The sequence below is a fragment of the Oculina patagonica genome, chromosome 14, assembly GCF_052425735.1.
Source record: "Oculina patagonica isolate OP01 chromosome 14, crgOcupat, whole genome shotgun sequence".
In the NCBI taxonomy this organism is placed as follows: domain Eukaryota; kingdom Metazoa; phylum Cnidaria; class Anthozoa; order Scleractinia; family Oculinidae; genus Oculina; species Oculina patagonica.
The window spans coordinates 92,115-111,343 of NC_135771.1; the positions used below are offsets into that span (position 1 = coordinate 92,115).

The window sequence follows — 19,229 nt, forward strand, 5'->3', positions numbered from 1 at the left end:
GTTTGCGACTCATTAGAAACCAAAAAATCCCATGACTTTTTACTGACCTCAAAACAATTTTCACTGACCTTGAATTAGGTGAATTAACAAACAAGCCCAACCTTTTTTTACATTTGCTTCAGCTTTTTTTGCAGACCATCGATGGTCTTCTCTTCATTTTTGATCTCTTTAAATTGTTTAATGGAATTTTGAACGCAAGGCATTTGACTTCACCAACAAGTCCGTTTTCTTTTCTTGTTTCAGCTAAAATTCCCTGATTTTTCACTGACTTCCAGAACTAAGATTTTCCCGACTTTTCCCTGACCGTGGCAACCCTGTACAGTTCTTACATGGTCACTGACAAAAACCTAACAAAACAACAAACTTCTGCTTATGTTGCGCTATTCAAATTTCAGGTAGCCATTCCAAATTGTTTCGGCACCGTACTTCACATGAAGTTATTCATCTTATTTGATTCAGCTTGTGACGCAATTGCTTTTCACTTATCATCCCTGACAGTCCCCCTTCTCCTTCACCTTCAAGCCCTACTCCTTCCAATGCAAGGGTTTTACAGTATGTCTCCTTGGTATTTGCCTTACTTTCTTCCTGTTATCAGACACCATCACACATCAGATTCTTAATGTATTTTTATTAAATATCAATAGTGTCTAGTACATCACATTTTGAAATTTCGAAGCTATGCTCTACATTATCTTGCAAATCTCATTTTTTCAGCGAGTTAACCACAAACGTTGTGTTAAAGAGAAGTACAACCATCTAATGTGCATTTGAACCTGGTCAAGTTATGTTTCCAAAAAAATAAAATTGAACACAAGCAACTATTGTCCTAACTGTACAGATCATCATCTCCATCATCATATAAGTTAGAATTGTCTGCTCCAGAGCCACCTTGTCCACCCCCCTGAGATCCACCTGACTGACCTGGAAACCTGAAAAATAAATGGAACAAACATTGAAAATTTACATACACGTAAATGCTGATTTAAGGCATCATCAAACCCTAAACTATGACAATGAAGGCCACTGACCTGAAACTTGCACCAAATCCACGGCTCTGCTGAAGGGTTTGTGCAAACATCTCATATTTGCGAATGTCATTATCACTGACTGATCTGCGAGCAAATCTCATGGCATCCTCAAAGTGGTCTCTTCTAATCTCTGGAACTGGATCTTCATCCTCAACTTCCTAGATAGTGTCCAGCAGTAAATTGTTAGCTCATACATTAGTTTTATTTCACTGGTTGCCTTGGTCATACACCTTATCTCAAGTTTTGGAGATCAATTGCTTCGATAACTATTATAAGTACAACTACCAAAGTACCACCAGCAACAATGTAAAGTCAATTCAGCTGATGACTAAATTAACACATCCTGTGCTCGAATTACAGCTTCATTTGTAATAAATAATAAAGCTCTCACCATGTCCAAGTCAGGGTTATCAGCTCTCTCCCTCTCTTTTTGTATTTCTTTCTCAATCGACTCTCTGATTGCCAGCTTACATGCCTAAAAAAACAAAACATCAACAAAATGTTTGCTTAAAATTTGAAATCAATTAGTTTATCGATCAAGCAACAAAAAATGGTAGCATGGTTTATCCATTTATTTATTACAAATTCTAATGAAACACACCAATTAGCAAATCACCAATCAGTGCTTTCTTAAATATTTATTAAAAGACATACGTATATTGTAATTTTTATAAAAGGTCACCTTACCCGTTGACAGATTTCTGTCAAATCTGCACCACTGAAGCCATGAGTAACCTTGGCAACATATCCCAAATCTACATCCTGTAAGGTAAGTAAGGTTGGTAATGAGGCAACAATACAGAAGGTACACAACAATACAATTCATGAAAACAGATGCGTAAAAAGAAACAGCAACACATTACAATGCTTCACACTACGTGACAATAGGAATAAAAGAAAATTAGCACACTACAGTACAATAGAAATTGTCACTAATGAGGTATAATATAGTGTAAACATTATTACAAACCTTTGAAATGGGAGATTTCCTTAAACATGCCTTGAGAATGGAGACACGTGACTGAAATGAAACAAAATTAGGAATGATTGCCTTGTCTCAACAGTGCAATAATTTGTAAAGACAAAATTATCAACCTTTGCACTGAAATTTGATGCATGAGCAAATAAACTGCATTTTATTTTAACACTACTCATAAACTTGGTTAAAAAGTTGATCAGTTTTTTGTTTAAATTGATTTAGTCTGTAGTCAAACCTTGAGCTGACCTTTGCTTGGATAACATTATTCTGACTTACATTCACATTGCATGATAATAACAGGTGACTATGACTAATCAACTTACCGGCTCATCAGGAAGAGGAATATAAATCAGCTGATCCAAACGTCCTGGTCGCAATATGGCTGGATCAATAATGTCAGGCCTAAGGAACAAAAGAAATTCAACAGTGCTCCAATGTTTTAAGGAACATTTAAAAAAAAAAAAAACAGACCACATCACATTAGTGCAAATATAATAATTAACAGCACAATACTTAAAAAAACTGAGGCAAAATTAAAGCAGGTCGAAGCATTTGCGTGTGGATTAGTGCTCACATCAATCAAATACAACCCTGGTTTAGTATCATCTACATACGCTGCCAAAGGGATTTTGTTTGGTTTCATTCTGTTTTGACTTCCTGCTAAGAAACCAAGACTTTATCTCCTAATTCCAACTAAGAGAACAGCTGATGTGGCTGTTAATTTACAAACCTGTTGGTTGCTCCAATAATGAAGACATTCTTTTTGACATTCATGCCATCCATTTCAGTGAGCACTTGGTTGATCACACGATCGGCTGCGCCACCTGAAAACAAACACAGATAAAAATGAATTACAATTGGAACAGCAAGACAATAATTTTTGTCAATTGCCAGATGAAAATGTTTTATCATTTTGCTTAAGCTTTTAAAAAGATCACCTCCATCTCCAACATTTCCTCCTCTTGCTTTGGCAATGGAATCCAATTCATCAAAGAACAGCACACATGGAGCAGCACTACGTGCCTAAAAGAAAAATGCACATTTCTAATAAAAAATACCATTCCTTTTAATTTGTAGTGTGTTCAGATAATAGAAGGCTTTTCCAGTGTTGATTTTGTCACAATAAAAGTCCTTTGACAAAGTATCTTAGTTCAGACTTTAGAGAATGTATACGATAGTTGATAATTTATTTCAAACTGTCTGCTTGATAGTAACCATCTAATATGTACATGCAATAAGAACTGTCCAGAAGCACATGTACATGACTCCTCTCAAGCAAGGCAACATGGGCTGGAAAATAGCTTCATTGATCAATAAAATACACTGACAGTCTTGATATAAAACATACACTCACCTTGTCAAAAACATCTCGCACATTGGCCTCTGACTCGCCAAACCACATGGTAAGAAGTTCTGGACCTTTGATGGAAATAAAGTTTGCCTGGCACTCATTTGCAATGGCTTTGGCCAAGAGGGTCTTACCACAGCCAGGGGGACCATAAAACAGCACACCTTTGGATGGCGTCATTCCAAACTTGAGGAACTTGTCAGGGTGCTCCACAGGGTACTGCACCAGTTCCTGCAGTTCACGCTTAACACTCTCCAAACCACCAATGTCATCCCATGTTGTTGTTGGCACCTCAACAACAGTCTCACGGAGAGCTGAGGGATTGGATACTCCCATGGCATACTAACAAAAAAAATCAAAGATTGAAAACATCTACCACACAACGCAAACAGAGAACTGTTACAAGTAATTGTGCCTTAAAGATTGGCTTGTTTAATAATCTAAGGTGCTTCAAACTACAAAACAAAAATACTTCCTGGTTTTAATTTATCTTTGGTTTTAATTTTTAAAAACAGTTCCCAAACAAAGGGAAATAGAAAATTAAACCGTTAGAAAAATTTAACCAAAAATAAATTCAAACGACAACATTAGTACTTGGCTTAGCATAACATTGTTTCTCAACAGTATCTGCAAATCCATCATCAATGGAAAGAAAACTAAAATTGACTTTCCAAATGAAAACAGATTTGCAAGTTAATTTTCCAAAGCTGTGAGCCTGCACAAACATATTTTTAACTGGCAGGAGATTGTTCTTTGGAAACCTAAGGATAGATCCTTTTCATGGGTACATTACTCACCCTAAAGTTATCCATGGAAACAGCTAATGAGTCCAGGACCTCTGCATCAATCTGCTCATCTTCCAGATCAATTAAATCCATTTTTTCACGAATCTAGTGAGACAGCAATCATGTTAGATACCAAGTTATCAAAGTGTATAAACTAATCATGTGTATCACAGCAACTATACCTGTTGAAGAGCAGCCTCTGAACAGAGAGAAGCAACATCTGAACCAACATAACCGTGTGTTTCAGCTGCAATCTATAAAGTAGATCACTGTGAGCATACAAATAGAGCTGAAACAGGACATTTAATAAAAAGTAGAAAAGCAAACAAATTAAATGCACTAACTGTACCTGTTCAAGATCAACATCATCAGCAAGTTTCATGTTCTTTGTGTGGATTCGCAAGATCTCAAGACGACCTGTAGCATCTGGTATACCAATGTCTACCTCCCTATCAAAACGACCTTGAAGGAAACATAAATAAACATCAACAAATACTGAATGTGACAATACACCAAAAAGGACATCTTCAGGTCTCACCAAATCGTCGCAGGGCTGGATCAACACTGTTTGGTCTGTTGGTTGCAGCCATCACAATGACGTGAGACCTCTGCTTTAAACCATCCATCAGAGTCAAAAGTTGGGACACAATTCGTCGCTCCACTTCTCCATGGGTCTGTAATGGTTACAGATGTCATTTAAATTTATATTATTTATGACCAAACAGTTGTCCACTACTTTTAACAAGTTACTCTCAAATAATGACAGAAATAATAACAGTAGATGATCAGTGGGTCCATAATTAAAATGCACACTCATTTCATTATAGTCTGACACTCTTTGTGTAAGGATGGTCATGTGAAAGAAGTTTTGCAAAGGGCTCATTGTACTTGTAATACTTGAAATATTGGTAGTTAAAGTTTCCCTTACCTTATCTCTCTTGGGAGCAATTGCGTCAATTTCATCAATGAATATAATGGCTGGTGAATTTTTTTCTGCTTCTTCAAAGGCTATTTAAAGAAAGGAAATTTAAAATAGTTTTAAACACGTGTGTCAATGCCAGATGTGAGTAAAACAAAAAATGACTACACATACCTTTTCTCAGATTACTTTCTGATTCACCAGCAAGTTTGCTCATAATTTCTGGACCTTTGGAAGAGTATAATAAGAACTTTCTCAGCACAGGTTATCTCTCATTTTAGGTAATATCTACTGTGAAACATTCTCCCTTTAAATTCTATGCACTTCTATTAATATTTGTGCTGAGTATTAGATAACACATGAATGCTATTTCCAACAACTGAGGATTCTTTCTATTACCATCACCTGCTTCTTACCAATGGTGGGAAACTAAACCCTAGTCACTTGTGGAAATAACATAATTAAGAGTATTATGGTGTGCGGGTAGTAGACAATATCACCAATATGTCAAAGCCGCCTGGGTTGGGAGAGTTCCCGCGGGAACTAAAAAATCTTGACCCTGTTGGGATTTGAACCCACAATCTTCGGATTAGATTAGATCATGTGAAAATTACTGCTGCATGTTTCAACACAAAGTAAGGAAATCAAACCTTAAACTAACAGCTTTAAGCAATCAACTTTGAAACCAAGTACAGGTCTTACATGCTCGCTAAATTCACAACCAGTACAGGAATAGAAACAAAAGACTGTTTGCTCTTAGCTCTGAACACAATCTCTGGAAAAACTCACCATTAATCAGGAAGAAAAATGCTCCTGTCTCATTGGCAACAGCTCTGTGAGAAAACAGAACAAATAATTTATAATTGGATACAAGTATGGAAACAAATCACCTTATGGAGTTACTCAACTACCGATAATAGAAGTAATGGCTGTTTTTAATAAATAATGAATATGAAATGCTCTGTAAGACAAACCTTGCCATGAGAGTTTTTCCAGTCCCTGGAGGGCCAAACAGAAGGATTCCACGGGGAGGCTACAAAAATACCAAAACAAAGTCAGCTAAAACATCTGAAATCTAAGGTTTACAAAGTTAGTAATCTCTTACCTTAACACCAATAGCGCGGAACAACTGGGGATGTCTGAGTGGTAACTCCACCATCTAAAGGAAATAACATTAACCAAGTCACAACAGTGATATAAATATGGCAATATTTGAATTGCAATTTAAACTTTTTAATATGAAATTTTAGCAATAAAATAATGAGAATCATCACAAACCTCTTTAATCTGAGCCAGTTGTTTTCTGCAGCCACCAATGTCGTCATAACCAACTTCATTTAAAGATTCCTCTTCTTCCTGCAGTAGATATAATTTTTTTTTATTTTCCATGATACATGTTTTGACAAACCCAGATAAGTTGCAATCCTAGCTTACTGTTCTAATGTTAATGGTTGTATAGATCTGCTACAAGCTCATATTTTTTTTTTCATTAAAGCCTTAGCTTGATTTGACAGTAGAAACTGACCTCTCTTTTAACTGGCTCTCCTTCACAGTGTATTACAGTGTCTGGTGCTACAATGCAGTACGGTGATGGATCAGTTTCTATGACCTTGAACTCAACAGCTCTCATGCCACCACGTACAAGGAACATGTCACCTAAAAACAAAACATCCAATTGAAAATTAATCTAGCTTCACCCTGAAAGTCATGTTATCAAAACTTCAAAACTCTATAAGGGTTTCTGCTGAGTTTTGCTTTGTTGTAATAATGTTATTTTGCTATTGTGTTGTTCCAGAAAATATCCATACCCCTCCCATGGAAGGCCTTTTGGTTTGAATCCCGCCACCCCTCTAGAAATTCCAGTTAAGCCCCATACTTTCCTTTAAAAGTTTTGGCTTTTAAGACCCCTCCCCCACCCCTCTGAATTTCCAATGACCTTCCTTGGGGTGTGTGTGGATGTTCTCTGGAACTGCACATCGTTACTTAAAGCTCATTGCGAAACGAACACAACAAAATTCTCCAAGTGACTGATCTTGGGTTACAACAGTAGTGTTTTTTCAAAGAGATTAAAAAACCAAATGAGGATGAAGAAGATTTATCACAATTATACATCACTTTATAGCAGATTAGCTGTACCCTGTATTTAAAAGAAATTCTGCATGAAAATACACACAACATGTACATTGTCAAAGGGCTTACCTTTCCTGATTGGTCTATAGGCCTCCAAGAAGTAAGGCTTTAAGTAGACATCAAACAAATTTCTGTAGACACAATTTAAAAAAAAACCTTCTTCAATCACAACATACACAGTACAAAATACAATCAAAACTTCTTTTTAGCTCATCTAACAGCAAATTTATTATAACATTATAATCTTGCAGCAAAATGCGCATGGAAAAACAGGAGACTCTTATCAGGTATTATTATTTTTTCTACAAACCCTGTTAATCCTTCCACTGTGTCGTCAATTGGTAGAACATGAATTCTTTTCCCGTATTTGACATCAGGACAAGCTTGAACACTGAAAATAAAACATAACTAGTGTAAAAAAATCTAATTAAATAATAACAAGCCTAAATATGGAAAAAGCTTAGAAAGAATGGACACATTCAAACACTTTGTTGGCTTGAATTGACAAATGATCACAGTTGATAACTAGAGGATGATTAAGGTTAAGTCCTACAGCTACAGCTTACACTTGCAGCTTTAATAGTATAAAGACAACAAAACAATATAGTTTTCTTGTGTGCAGTACTCAACTCATTATCATGTACATGTGCAGTATTACAAATCAACTTTTGTACCTGACTATGTCACCCAGTCTCACTCGAAGGTTCCTCCTCACAACACGATTCATTCGTATTTTGTCATCAGAGATTGAATCATCAGACAGTACAATACAAACCTGTAAAATTATGGATGTCTTATTACTGGATTGAAATACTAATTAAGTATCAGGATTTGATAAAGGGTATTATATTTACATATGTACGGTAAATTCTGGTGACATTTCGATCTTGGGAAACTACATTGTATTTTTTATTTTATAATTGTTATTTTTTTATTGCATAATTTCTTATTGTTTCCCAAGTATAACTGTATGATAGCAAAGTAGCAAAGAGAGAAAGTTATTAGAAATAAATTATTGTGGACTCTTTCTTCCTTTCTTATACATATCATCTTTCTGTTCTCCAGTTGCCTTTTGGGCAATTAATGAAGTTAACTTAACAACAATAAATTTTAAGTATCTTTTGTTCTGGATGCTATGCCAAAAAATCTAAAAAAAAATCTCAAATTTTGCTTTCCCTGAAAAAACATGAATTAAAGTTTAGCCAATAAGAACTTGACACAAAAACAAAGACCGTCATTGTGGTAGAAATGTTTTCTTGCAAGATCAGCAATAATACTAACTAAAGGTTTTTTCTGTACTTATAAAGCAGAACCAAGTGCATCTTTAAATTTAGAAAAATTGAAAGGTTTTTTAACCTTTTTACTTCAAAGCATTATATAACAAAAGCGTTGCAAACAAAGATCTCATGAACAAGCTGAATTATTTTTCTATTATATCACATACAGTGTCTCGTCTCTTCTTTCCTTTAATCAGGACTGTATCCCCGCGAAAGAGTTGTAACTCTTCCATTTTGGCCTGTGGATAAAAAATGAAACTGAAAGTGAAAATAAGGAAGCGAGTGACTGTGCAATGCAACACAAGTAAGAACACAAGAAAACGCAAAGGATCGACATGGTGATTGCCTGTTGGATATATTTCATTTTAGTACAAACCTGAGACATTGATACAACTGAATTGTCATCGTTAATTGCTTCTTCCACCAACAAACGGTTTGGCCGTGACTTGTTCTTTAAAATAGCCGTCGCAAGTTCGTCTCTGTCACACAAAAGTACAGGAAGTGGACCACGTACGTAAGTTTTAACGATTAAAGAAACAGGGAAAAGGGAATTCCGAAAGGATAATTGAAATCTTTCAGATTAAAGTGTCGGTTATTATCTTACAAACAACCCAGTAAAATACTGAACAAACTGTATCAATTTTTAAGCTGGTTTAAAGGAAAGGGAAGCCCTAAAAAAATTTCTTCAAATTCACCACCAGTACAATCATGTCAACTAGATCCGCGACTAATTCGTTTGTGGCGGGCTTAACTTGAAATATTAGCAACACAATTCAATCGTTATCATTCAAAGCACAACAAACAAGTATCAATAAGCCGACAAAATTAATACTTACTGATGTGCCATGACTTTTTCTAGAAGAGCACAGTAAAACTCCGGTAAAAAATCCTTTCTGCTGACTAACTGCTCGACTGCGCACGTGCACGGGATGACGTTTCTTGTACCCAGGGATTCTCGTCCACAGGCCACGCTGTCCAAAGGCATCGCGGCCTCAGTAGTCAAGAATGGTACCCAGGCTTCCTTTTCGTGACAGAAAATCAACATGGCGGACGGTGTACATTGAACAAGAGGTAAACTAAACATGCATTGATGCAAGCTGATTTTACTCATTTTGAACAAGCTGATTTCACGCATTTTACATCTGCTTTTGTTATTGTTATGCTCTATTTACTATAACATTTGTTTCGAGAGCCTTTTGCTGCTAACTGTTGCATTTATTTGGCATTTTTAGGAAGAGGATGCGATATTAAAATTGATTTAAAAATCACCCTCCAATCTTTGATCAGTCTTTATCCGTATTAGTTACAAGTGCTGATATAAAAATATGGTGTTATAATTACATGTTTTTTTAAAGACAGACTTTTCTATCATTCATCTTTCCAGATGGAAGATAAACCAAGTGAAGCATGTAATGTTGAGCCAACCAAAGATCAAGTTGAACCCAAAGACACTTCCTTAAAATTTGTTGAAGAAGTACGTGTCAGTGGTGATGGTGAAGAAGAGCCAGCAGAAGGAAATGGCTTTACTTCACAGCTGAAGACTGGAAAAAGAGATAGTTTGTCATTAAGTTCTGAGGGTTCATCTGAAAATGACAGCCTGAGGAACAAAGTTCCACATGTCAACTGTCCAGAACACATTGTAAGCAAAATGAAACAACCTTAATGCACATTCTTTGGTGGGTAGTAACGAAAACGAAGACCCCGAAAGCGAAGACCTAAGACCCATACGAAAACTAAGACCCGTACGAAAACAAAGACCCGTACGAAAACTAAGACCCATACGAAAACTAAGACCCGTACGAAAACTAAGACCCGTACGAAAACGAAGACCCATACGAAAACTAAGACCCGTACGAAAACGAAGACCCATACGAAAACTAAGACCCGTACGAAAACTAAGACCCATACGAAAACGATGACCCGTACGAAAACGAAGACCCGTACGAAAACGAAGACCCGTATATACGAAAACGAAGACCCGGCCAAAACCAACGTTACCCAGAGTTGCGTGACATTAATAATAATGACAGAATAATATTGAAGCAGACTGAGCGTACTGAGAACGCACTACTGAAATAGAAAATCAATGAGCGCTTTCCATTTACATGGAATTTTCGGTGAGAATTTTTCGACAAATGGAACGTTACAGTTATTTCAACACGTAAACGGAATGAAAAGATGCTGTTCCTTTTGAAAATTCCATTCTGATAGCACTGCGGGAGCCTAGGTCACACATGACTTGCCAAGGTTTTTAATCTTTTGGTCGGGGAAATGAGACAAGTACAAATATCGCGTGACATTTGTACTCGTTTTGCGCGATGTTTGTACTCTACGAATCAGTGTTGGATAAGAATAATGTTGAAGCAGACGAGTACTGAGAACGTATCGATCAAGTTTCATTGAAATCCTACAAATATTTGTCTTTAATTTTGAAGTGAGTATGCCTCGCTACGCGCTACATGAGTAAAATTAAAACATCTTGGCCAGTACGCCTGTTGCCCCGGTAAACGAATGAAAGGTCATTATTGATACATGACTACACATAAGAAGCACTAACAAAACCTTTATTTACTGTAAATTTAGGGACCGGTCATTATTTATGTAGAGGGGGGGAGGGAAAAAAAGAAGGGGGGGTCAAGGCTATTTCAGAGTGGCAAGAGGGGGGGCTAAAATTTTTTATAAAGAAGTTTAGGGGGGGATAAGCAGTTTGAGGTGGGTAAAACAGTTAAATAGAACAGTGCAAACACCATATGTGAAACAGTGAGATGCTAAATTGTACAATTTTATGCTATTTCTATTGTTTTCTTTTGTTTAAACTCCACTATTATGTACAACTTTAGTGATTTGTATTTTACAGAAATACTGTTTTCACTCTAAACTCCATTGTTATCTTAAAATTAATTTTAGTTAATAAAGAAACCAGACCTTTATAATCTGCTTTAATATCTGGTTTGACTGAAATTATTTTCTTTTTACAAAATGATTATCACTGCAATAGCCCAAGAAGTAATAAAACATGATATTTATGACAACAAGAATTCAAAGTAATCCCTTTACAACTTTAGGAAAATCATTGGAAAGGAATTATATTTTGCATGGATATTACATTTGTGTTCACCATGAGAGCATAATTTGTAAAAACTACCACTTTTCCAAAGTTAAGGAGTTAATAATAGAGGTATGTTTACTATACACATAACTCATCCAAAAATTTGCCGTATTGCTGGACAAGTATCCATAGCAAAGAAGCCTTGGTTGACTAAGTGTTGATCCAGCCTTTTTGCATTAGAACAAGTGTACGTGCAATTAAGATTGTATGTAACATGCATTTAATAATAAATTACTTGAGGCATATAAAGGGAGATATGAGGTGAGGGGGGGGGGGTCATCACGTAAATATTGAATAAAGAAGGGGGGGGTCACTTGCTACTTACATGGTCTGGAGGGGGGCCTTACAGAAATTTTGACCTTTCCAACATATTTTTCCCTCCCCCCTCTACATAAATAATGACCGGTCCCTTAGAAACATCTATCATTCATTAGCATTGAAACTGAAACAGACAACTCTAAGTAAAACTAGATAACCTCGCAAACTGACGAGATCTATACACAATGTAGCCCTGTTTGGCAAATATACGACACTACACTGTCGCAAACTGCGAAGAAAATGAAATGTACTCGTTCAATGTCAAATCATATACATAACAGTTCGAAACATTTCGAAACGAATAACGATGGCACACGTTCATGTAAACAACAATATCGACAATGTAAAGGACACTACAGATGACGCGTTTCTAGTTTCAAATAAAAGGAAACACCATCTGATAACATAAATCGGTTACGCGTGAAAACGATTTAAAAGGTACTAGTCTTGAATACCTCTCATTTATACTTGGCAAAGAAACAAAAACAAAGCACCAGATTTGAGATTTGAGGATATCGAACATAAACGTTGGAACAACCACCGGAATTAACTGGATAAGGGATACCTTATTGTTATTTATTTATTTTCGCGGGTACTTAATTTCGCGAAAATGAAACAGGAATATTTCGCGAGACTTAATTTTCGCGATTTGGCCTAAAATACGTAATTAGCATAAAAAATAAATAGAAACCGTTTAAAATTAATTTTCGCGGGTCTTTAATTTCGCGATTTTCAAAAAAATTGCGAAAATCGCGAAAATTAATTCCCGCGAAATTAAGTATTAAGCAATAAGGTATTTATTCCAAAAATTAATGGGATATAGGATACTCAGTCCCCCCTAATGTCATGACCTCTAAAGGCATCATTGGAGAGCATCCCAGCACAATCCCCCCCCCCCTCTCCGCACCCTTCTACGCGGATGTAAAGCGAGAAATAATAATCGGGTAGCGAAGATTTCGTTACGGTGCATTACTGCTGGGAGACTTTGGCTGTCTCTTCTGTGACGCAGAAGCAACCGTTTTCGATCAGGTTTTAGTTTTCGATCAAGTCTAGATTTTTGATCAGTAACTAGTACGTTCTCAGTACGCTCAGTCTGCTTCAATATTATTCTGTCATTATTATTAATGTTACGCAACTCTGGGTAACGCTGGTTTTGGCCGGGTTTGGCCGGGTTTTGGTCCCGGTTTTCGTATATACGGGTCTTCGTTTTCGTACGGGTCTTTGTTTTCGTATATACGGGTCTTAGTTTTCGTATGGGTCTTAGTTTTCGTACGGAGTCTTAGTTTTCGTACGGGTCTTAGTTTTCGTATGGGTCTTCGTTTTCGTATGGGTCTTAGTTTTCGTATGGGTCTTCGTTTTCGTATGGGTCTTCGTTTTCGTATGGGTCTTAGTTTTCGTATGGGTCTTCGTTTTCGTATGGGTCTTCGTTTTCGTATGGGTCTTAGTTTTCGTATGGGTCTTCGTTTTCGTATGGGTCTTAGTTTTTGTATGGGTCTTAGTTTTCGTATGGGTCTTCGTTTTCGTATGGGTCTTAGTTTTCGTATGGGTCTTCGTTTTCGTATGGGTCTTAGTTTTCGTATGGGTCTTAGTTTTCGTATGGGTCTTAGTTTTCGTATGGGTCTTAGGTCTTAGTTTTCGTACGGGTCTTAGTTTTCGTATGGGTCTTAGGTCTTAGGTCTTCGTTTTCGGGGTCTTCGTTTTCGTTACTACCTTCTTTGGTGTTTATATTTTGGGCCAGATAAACGCATGATAAGGCCCCTGTGATAAAGCAAAACAATCTTATACCATAACTTAGAAAATTCTTGTGCGCTCATTGGTTGAAAGTTATGGCCAATGAAAGTTTTGACCATGAAAATAACGTAACCTGTAATGCAATTTTGCAAGGCAAATTTCGGACAGCTTAAAATATTGACGTGACTTTTTCAAGACATAATCAAACGAGTGGTAAAAAGGCAGCTAGAACACTTTGGAAGAAATTTCCATACATTTGTCGGCTTCTAGTGAAAAAAAGAATTGACATGCGCCCTACTTTGAACTGATTTTCCATCTAATTTGCTGGTAAATTTTCTGTGTATGTTATAAAACAAAACAACCACATATTTCCATAGTCTACACTCTTATAAACCATAGAAAATGATGTCATAAAATGATCTATAAGGGTGTGGGTCATGAAAAAATGTGGTTATGTTGTTAACTAGCTATTATGCCAAAAAACCCACCTCTATCTGGGGTAAAGGCTTCTCTTTTGTGTTGTTTTATCCATTTATGTAAGTTGAACTCCTTGTTTTCAAACATATAATTATACAATCTAATGCATTTAAATGTGGAATCTTATAGCAGACATCTTGTTTAGTTGGTTCAAGGGTATCTAGGTTGCACTAAGACAATGATGATGCACATTCATGCCGTGTTGTTACAGGCAGTGGTGAATAACATCTAATACCTGGGTAAAACCACTGCAGATTTAACTCTTTCTGCACACAAATGAGCAAAAAATCAAAATTCTGTTTTTATTTCAGATTCTATGTCTGGATTTGTGCCCTGAAATGAAATCAATGTCTTTTCAGTGTAAAAGTGTTCCAGATAGGTATAAATACAAGTCCTCTTTGTAGCATGTATATGTTGTGGTTTAATTTAATCTTTGCTTTGTTGTGGTGTATGGTAATATATGACAATGAATATATAACCAGCAAAGGAAAATACTAGATGGTACCAACTAAAAGGTAAAATTGTATCACATTATAGATATACATGTATATAAGGTCTCATATATGATATTCTCCAGCTGTTGGGAGGAACAGGACTGGACACTCAGTGGCCAGGACCAGAGAACTATAAGAAACGTGTTAATTGTAAGGTTTACTCTGGACCAAATTGGAAATGAAATTTCTTTTTGATTACCTGATTTGCGGTGTGCAAGGGGAAATGAGTATAGCATACCGCTGAAGGGAAGTGCTTGTACATTGAATCATATTGCTTGTATAGCTAGACATAGCTACGGATATAAGCAATAAGAAGCTGCCGTCATCATGCTGTGACAAGTCTAGTCATTCTTATGCAAGTCTCAAGACAATGAGCTAATTCAAGGATCTCAATTAACATCTGTAGGTAATAAAGACATCATGTTATCACTGCCTAATATGTAACATAGTTGAACACAGTACCTAATAAATTGATTTGAGATATTCACGTTATGCCCCATTAACTGCGTTTTTCTGCTTGTGCCATAAACCTTTCAATGCCCCTTTGATATACAATGTTCACTTTATTTTTTGCAGCACAATATTTCAACTGGTCCAGAGGTCAATACAAATTTTTGTTAAAACCAAGTCTAAAATGAATGCTAATCATCAGTTTTCTATCATGGTCCTGGATGATAAGGCATCATGGGTAAGTTGCTGCATTGAAGGATTATGTACTGAAAGAACAGTTTGTGATAATTGTTCTTATTCTAAAAAGGTTTTCTTTATCATGCACATTTAGTACAAACATTTCACCAGTGATGTGGAAGCTATCTGCAGCACTCTGAACCACCTCAACCCAGAGGAGGAAATTTCAACACAGGAGCAGTTTCATATCCTTTATAATAATTCATGTATATTTTATGGAAATTATGTAACTTTGTGAACATAACGATTGATGAAGTGAACATTTTGTGCTCCTCTTTTTTGCAACATCCATTAACTTGGCATACTGTAGAGATACTGTTAACTAAGCACCAGACCTTGATAAGAAACATTTTTTCTGATGCACAAAGTGACAGTTATTTTTAGTTTTTCCAACATAAATAACATAAAACTGAATTGCCCTTTTTAATCCTAAATACATGGTATCGTATAGGTAGATGCATGGCAATCAATCAATCAACAACTTTATTAATATGTCAAAGCAATTCTAGCTGAGAGTGAAACACTCTCTACTAATAGGGGACACATAAAATAAATAAAAATAATAATAATAAAAAGACTTAAAATTGATATTACAATAAAAACAGACTAAAATTTAACTATGCTATTTTCAGTATTAATGTATCCTTGACTGTGAGTTCAGAAATGTGTGATCTCTTTGAAGCAGTGTAAGTACTGTTTTTCTTGCATGTATTATGTGCTGTAATGATTTTATTTCACGCCCATGTTCCTATAAGTCCCCACCCACCAAAAAAATATTTCATTTTTACCAGTACTCACTGTGTAATTTTATAATAATTTTTGCTTAGCATTTTTTGTTTTTTCTTATTACCAGGAAGGAAAACGTACAGTTGCCACTTGTGGAAGACATTTTATTGCCTCCTCCATACGTGGTACGACTTATTATAGTGTATGGACGCTCACACTGCACGCCTCATGTGTCTACTGAAGCCAAGCAGGTGTGTTTGTGAGAGTTTTTTTTAACATCTCATTTTTCCCTTGTACAATATCAGTACATTATCATTGTCAAACAGAAAGAAAGAAAGAAACTGTTGCTGTATTACCAAATTGTTATACAGTAACACACATGAAAAGACATTTAAGGTGACTTGTACCCCTTTCAACTAGACCTTGATTACTTTGGTCTCAAAACTTCTTGGAAGGCAGAGAACTCAATTGGCAGATCTGGAGATTCTCAGGAGAAATAGGGGTGAGAGGACAAAGTAAAGATGCACCTTTCCTTGCTTTAAAAAGGAGTATTTTTTAGGCAAAAGATTTTTAGCACTTCAGGTTGTAGGTTTTACAACAATAAGGATGGAGAACCTCTATTTCTGCCATTAAACTGCTAAATATGGTTGAGAATCCAGTCTTCCCATGTAGGAGTAATAATTATGTATAGTTCTGTAAATATCAGATAGAGTTGACATTTCTCTCGCTTGTAAATGGCTCAATAAAAAAAAAACTTGAGTCAGGCTGAGGCACCCTATAAATATGTGAGCTCTATTTCACTAATTGACTGTCATTGTAACATTGTTTTTTGCAGATATTGTCTACACTTCTGGAATCACCATATTTCTTTCTTGATGTTCTGTATGTTCATGAGCTTCCATCGGAAATGAATCTGTGCAAAGTAAGTAAACTTGTCGAATTTGTCGATTTTGTTTGTTCCCTGCATTCACTTCATTTCCATGATAGTGGTCAAATTTTGTAAAGATTAAAGTGGTTTGATCAGCTATGTGTTGACGAGAACCAGGAGAACTTGGCCTTAATGAGATGAAAGTGTGAACTAATGGTTTAAGTGATGAACTCCTTTGTCTTGCAACAGACAATTTGCCTGTGACGTAGTTCAATGTATTTAGTGTATCAAATTTTATCATAAACGCACTTCATGTGTTAGATTGGGTGGCTTACTGAACTCACAAAAGATGCGTTAACCTGAGGGTCTGTTTAAAGTGGCTGATGACAAAGGCTTTATTTCTTCTTCTTCTTCTTCTTCTTCTTCTTCTTCTTCTTCTTCTTCTTCTTCTTCTTCTTCTTCTTCTTCTTCTTGTTGTTGTTGTTGTTGTTGTTGTTGTTGTTGTTGTTGTTGTTATTATTATTATTATTATTATTATTATTATTATTATTATTATTATTATTATTATTATTATTATTATGCAGGAAATATATGATTACTTCTGTGACATGGATGAAGAGGAAGAAGGCTATATGTTGGAAGTGTCACGCAGTACAACTCGTCTCTTTGACCACATGGCGGCGTTACTTGCTCATCCGTTACAGCGACCTAAGCAGCGTGACACATTTTACAAACTTACTCGACGAGAAGATGAAGAGTCCATTTTATAGAACGTCATAAGCAAATAGGATACTTTTTAAAACAACTTTACAAAATAAACGAAATCTGTGACTTCATTATGCGGTTACCAAACTCGTTTATGTCGGCTGTAGATAGGACGCTCTGAAGCCCAATTATATTCAAGCTCTCACTCTAGGCAGACCGATTATTATACTTGGAGACTTGTACTATTGTACTGCGACGCTGTAAAAGAGAATTGCCCTGCGAACACGGCAGGACATTACGAGAACTGTGCTGTAGAGAGATTGAAGCCAAAAATCTGATCTTTACTACAAATAATTGTGGCTTTCGTCAGTAATATAAACTCTTTTTTACCGTAATTAGTTTGTAACGTGTAGCTGAAGTAACGTTAAGGTAAAAAGTGTGTAACGTAGCATGCTCGTGTAAATCGATGTCAGTAACGTAATGAAAATTTATGCTGGCAGTGTTATATCCGATGTAATGTAATGTATTGTACTGTACTGTAAGTAATGTGGAGTATTGAATAAAGTTAAAAAAATATATTTTTCATGCTTGTTTGTGATGTATAAATTTAGAGTTATCTGGTGCGGCCAGCAACTGTTGTATTCTGTACAATGTGACTTTGATTTTCAATTTTCAGTTAGTATTATTTCCAGTTGCCAATTTTGTGGGAGTCATCGGTTGAATTCCTACCTTTTCTTTTGAACCGTTTTTCTGCGAATGTTACTTAGTTGATTACTTTTTAGGATTTCAAGAAAACAATTGTTTTAATTGTGCTCCAGGTTTCGTAGTACAGATCTCGATATACCGAAGGACCAAGGGACTGGCAAAATTTGTTCGCTGGCGAGGTTTTGTTATATCGGGATTTCTTTCGATGTATTTAACTATTACTGGGGCGAAGGATATTGTTTACTATAACGAAGACCTCGTTAAATCGAGGTTTCACTGTACAACAATTAACTACACTCTGTATATGGTACGTGCTGAAATGTACTAATCACTGGCATTAAACCTTTTGTTCCAAATGCTATGTACCGATATTATCACTTCATTAACAGTTAGTTATAAATGTAGTTACATTGTTCTTATTAAATACACATTGTTTTTACCTTCCGTTGTTAACTTGTTGACTGCTAGAAAGTTCTAGTGACGGTACTTAGCCAGTGTCTTCATAGAAACAAATCATTTTGATACAACAAGTCTTGTGATGATCAAGTAGCACTGATCGGTCTTCAACAAGATGAGCCGTAAAAAGTCACTGCAGAAACAATTAGCCTTCGAAACAATCCACAATGTGTCAGTTAGCAAAATGGGTCAAGCCATCTTGAAAAAGAACCCTTATGAATCAAGAGTACTGACCGATAAACTGGAAGATATTGAATTTCACAAAAGGAAATGGAAAACCGATTTCAGTACGAGAGTGAATGAGACGAGGCAAGAATTCAAACAAACTCAAAGCATGGAAAGTTTGTCTTGTGTTAGACAATATTATGGTTCTAAAGAAGGAAAAAAAATTCTTATCCCCGACACGGCACAGCGCTTTTCTAGAAAACAAAATGTTGGAATTTTTCAACAGCAATGGAAAACTTCAGAAGTCGACACAACTCCTACG

At 36.1% G+C, this 19,229-nt stretch overlaps 2 protein-coding genes across 3 annotated transcripts; one reads left to right on the forward strand and one right to left on the reverse strand.

Annotated features, from left to right (window-relative positions):
* Positions 1-613: 613 nt before the first annotated feature.
* Positions 614-9,466, reverse strand: LOC144638469 (transitional endoplasmic reticulum ATPase). Its single transcript, XM_078497669.1, has 26 exons — positions 9,303-9,466; positions 8,843-8,945; positions 8,634-8,705; positions 7,864-7,964; positions 7,500-7,580; positions 7,259-7,320; positions 6,585-6,715; positions 6,338-6,415; positions 6,165-6,218; positions 6,034-6,092; positions 5,849-5,892; positions 5,234-5,287; positions 5,069-5,148; positions 4,679-4,814; positions 4,490-4,602; positions 4,323-4,394; positions 4,153-4,245; positions 3,362-3,697; positions 2,946-3,030; positions 2,738-2,831; positions 2,331-2,409; positions 1,999-2,049; positions 1,716-1,790; positions 1,420-1,503; positions 1,029-1,186; positions 614-929 (listed from the first exon to the last, which is right to left on the reverse strand). Exons 1-26 carry the CDS (start codon positions 9,449-9,451, stop codon positions 827-829), a joined length of 2,547 nt encoding a protein of 848 aa, XP_078353795.1. The 5' UTR covers positions 9,452-9,466; the 3' UTR covers positions 614-826.
* LOC144638470 (BRISC and BRCA1-A complex member 1-like) lies at positions 9,338-18,174 on the forward strand. 2 transcript variants are annotated; one of them, XM_078497670.1, is made up of 9 exons: positions 9,338-9,537; positions 9,851-10,105; positions 14,413-14,480; positions 15,172-15,283; positions 15,377-15,462; positions 15,939-15,968; positions 16,136-16,259; positions 16,844-16,930; positions 17,461-18,174. In XM_078497670.1, the coding sequence occupies exons 1-9, from the start codon at positions 9,472-9,474 to the stop codon at positions 17,644-17,646; spliced, it is 1,014 nt and encodes a 337-aa protein (XP_078353796.1). In that variant the 5' UTR covers positions 9,338-9,471; the 3' UTR covers positions 17,647-18,174. The 2 variants fall into 2 exon arrangements, with proteins under 2 accessions (XP_078353796.1, XP_078353797.1); XM_078497671.1 differs by having other exon boundaries at positions 9,383-9,537; positions 15,377-15,467; positions 15,944-15,968.
* The last annotated feature ends 1,055 nt before the right edge of the window (positions 18,175-19,229 follow it).

What these genes read in the sequence shown, in the direction of transcription:
- LOC144638470 (XM_078497670.1), top strand. Translation starts at nt 9,472, where the DNA reads ATGGTACCCAGGCTTCCTTTTCGTGACAGAAAATCAACATGGCGGACG. An exon ending in TGTGATCTCTTTGAAGCAGT is followed by an intron (nt 15,969 to 16,135) that starts GTAAGTACTGTT and finishes TCTTATTACCAG; the next exon opens with GAAGGAAAACGTACAGTTGC. An exon ending in TGTCTACTGAAGCCAAGCAG is followed by an intron (nt 16,260 to 16,843) that starts GTGTGTTTGTGA and finishes TGTTTTTTGCAG; the next exon opens with ATATTGTCTACACTTCTGGA.
- LOC144638469 (XM_078497669.1), bottom strand. Translation starts at nt 9,451, where the DNA reads ATGCCTTTGGACAGCGTGGCCTGTGGACGAGAATCCCTGGGTACAAGA. An exon ending in CTATAGACCAATCAGGAAAG is followed by an intron (nt 6,716 to 7,258) that starts GTAAGCCCTTTG and finishes TTTTGTTTTTAG; the next exon opens with GTGACATGTTCCTTGTACGT. An exon ending in ATGATGTTGATCTTGAACAG is followed by an intron (nt 4,395 to 4,489) that starts GTACAGTTAGTG and finishes TCTACTTTATAG; the next exon opens with ATTGCAGCTGAAACACACGG.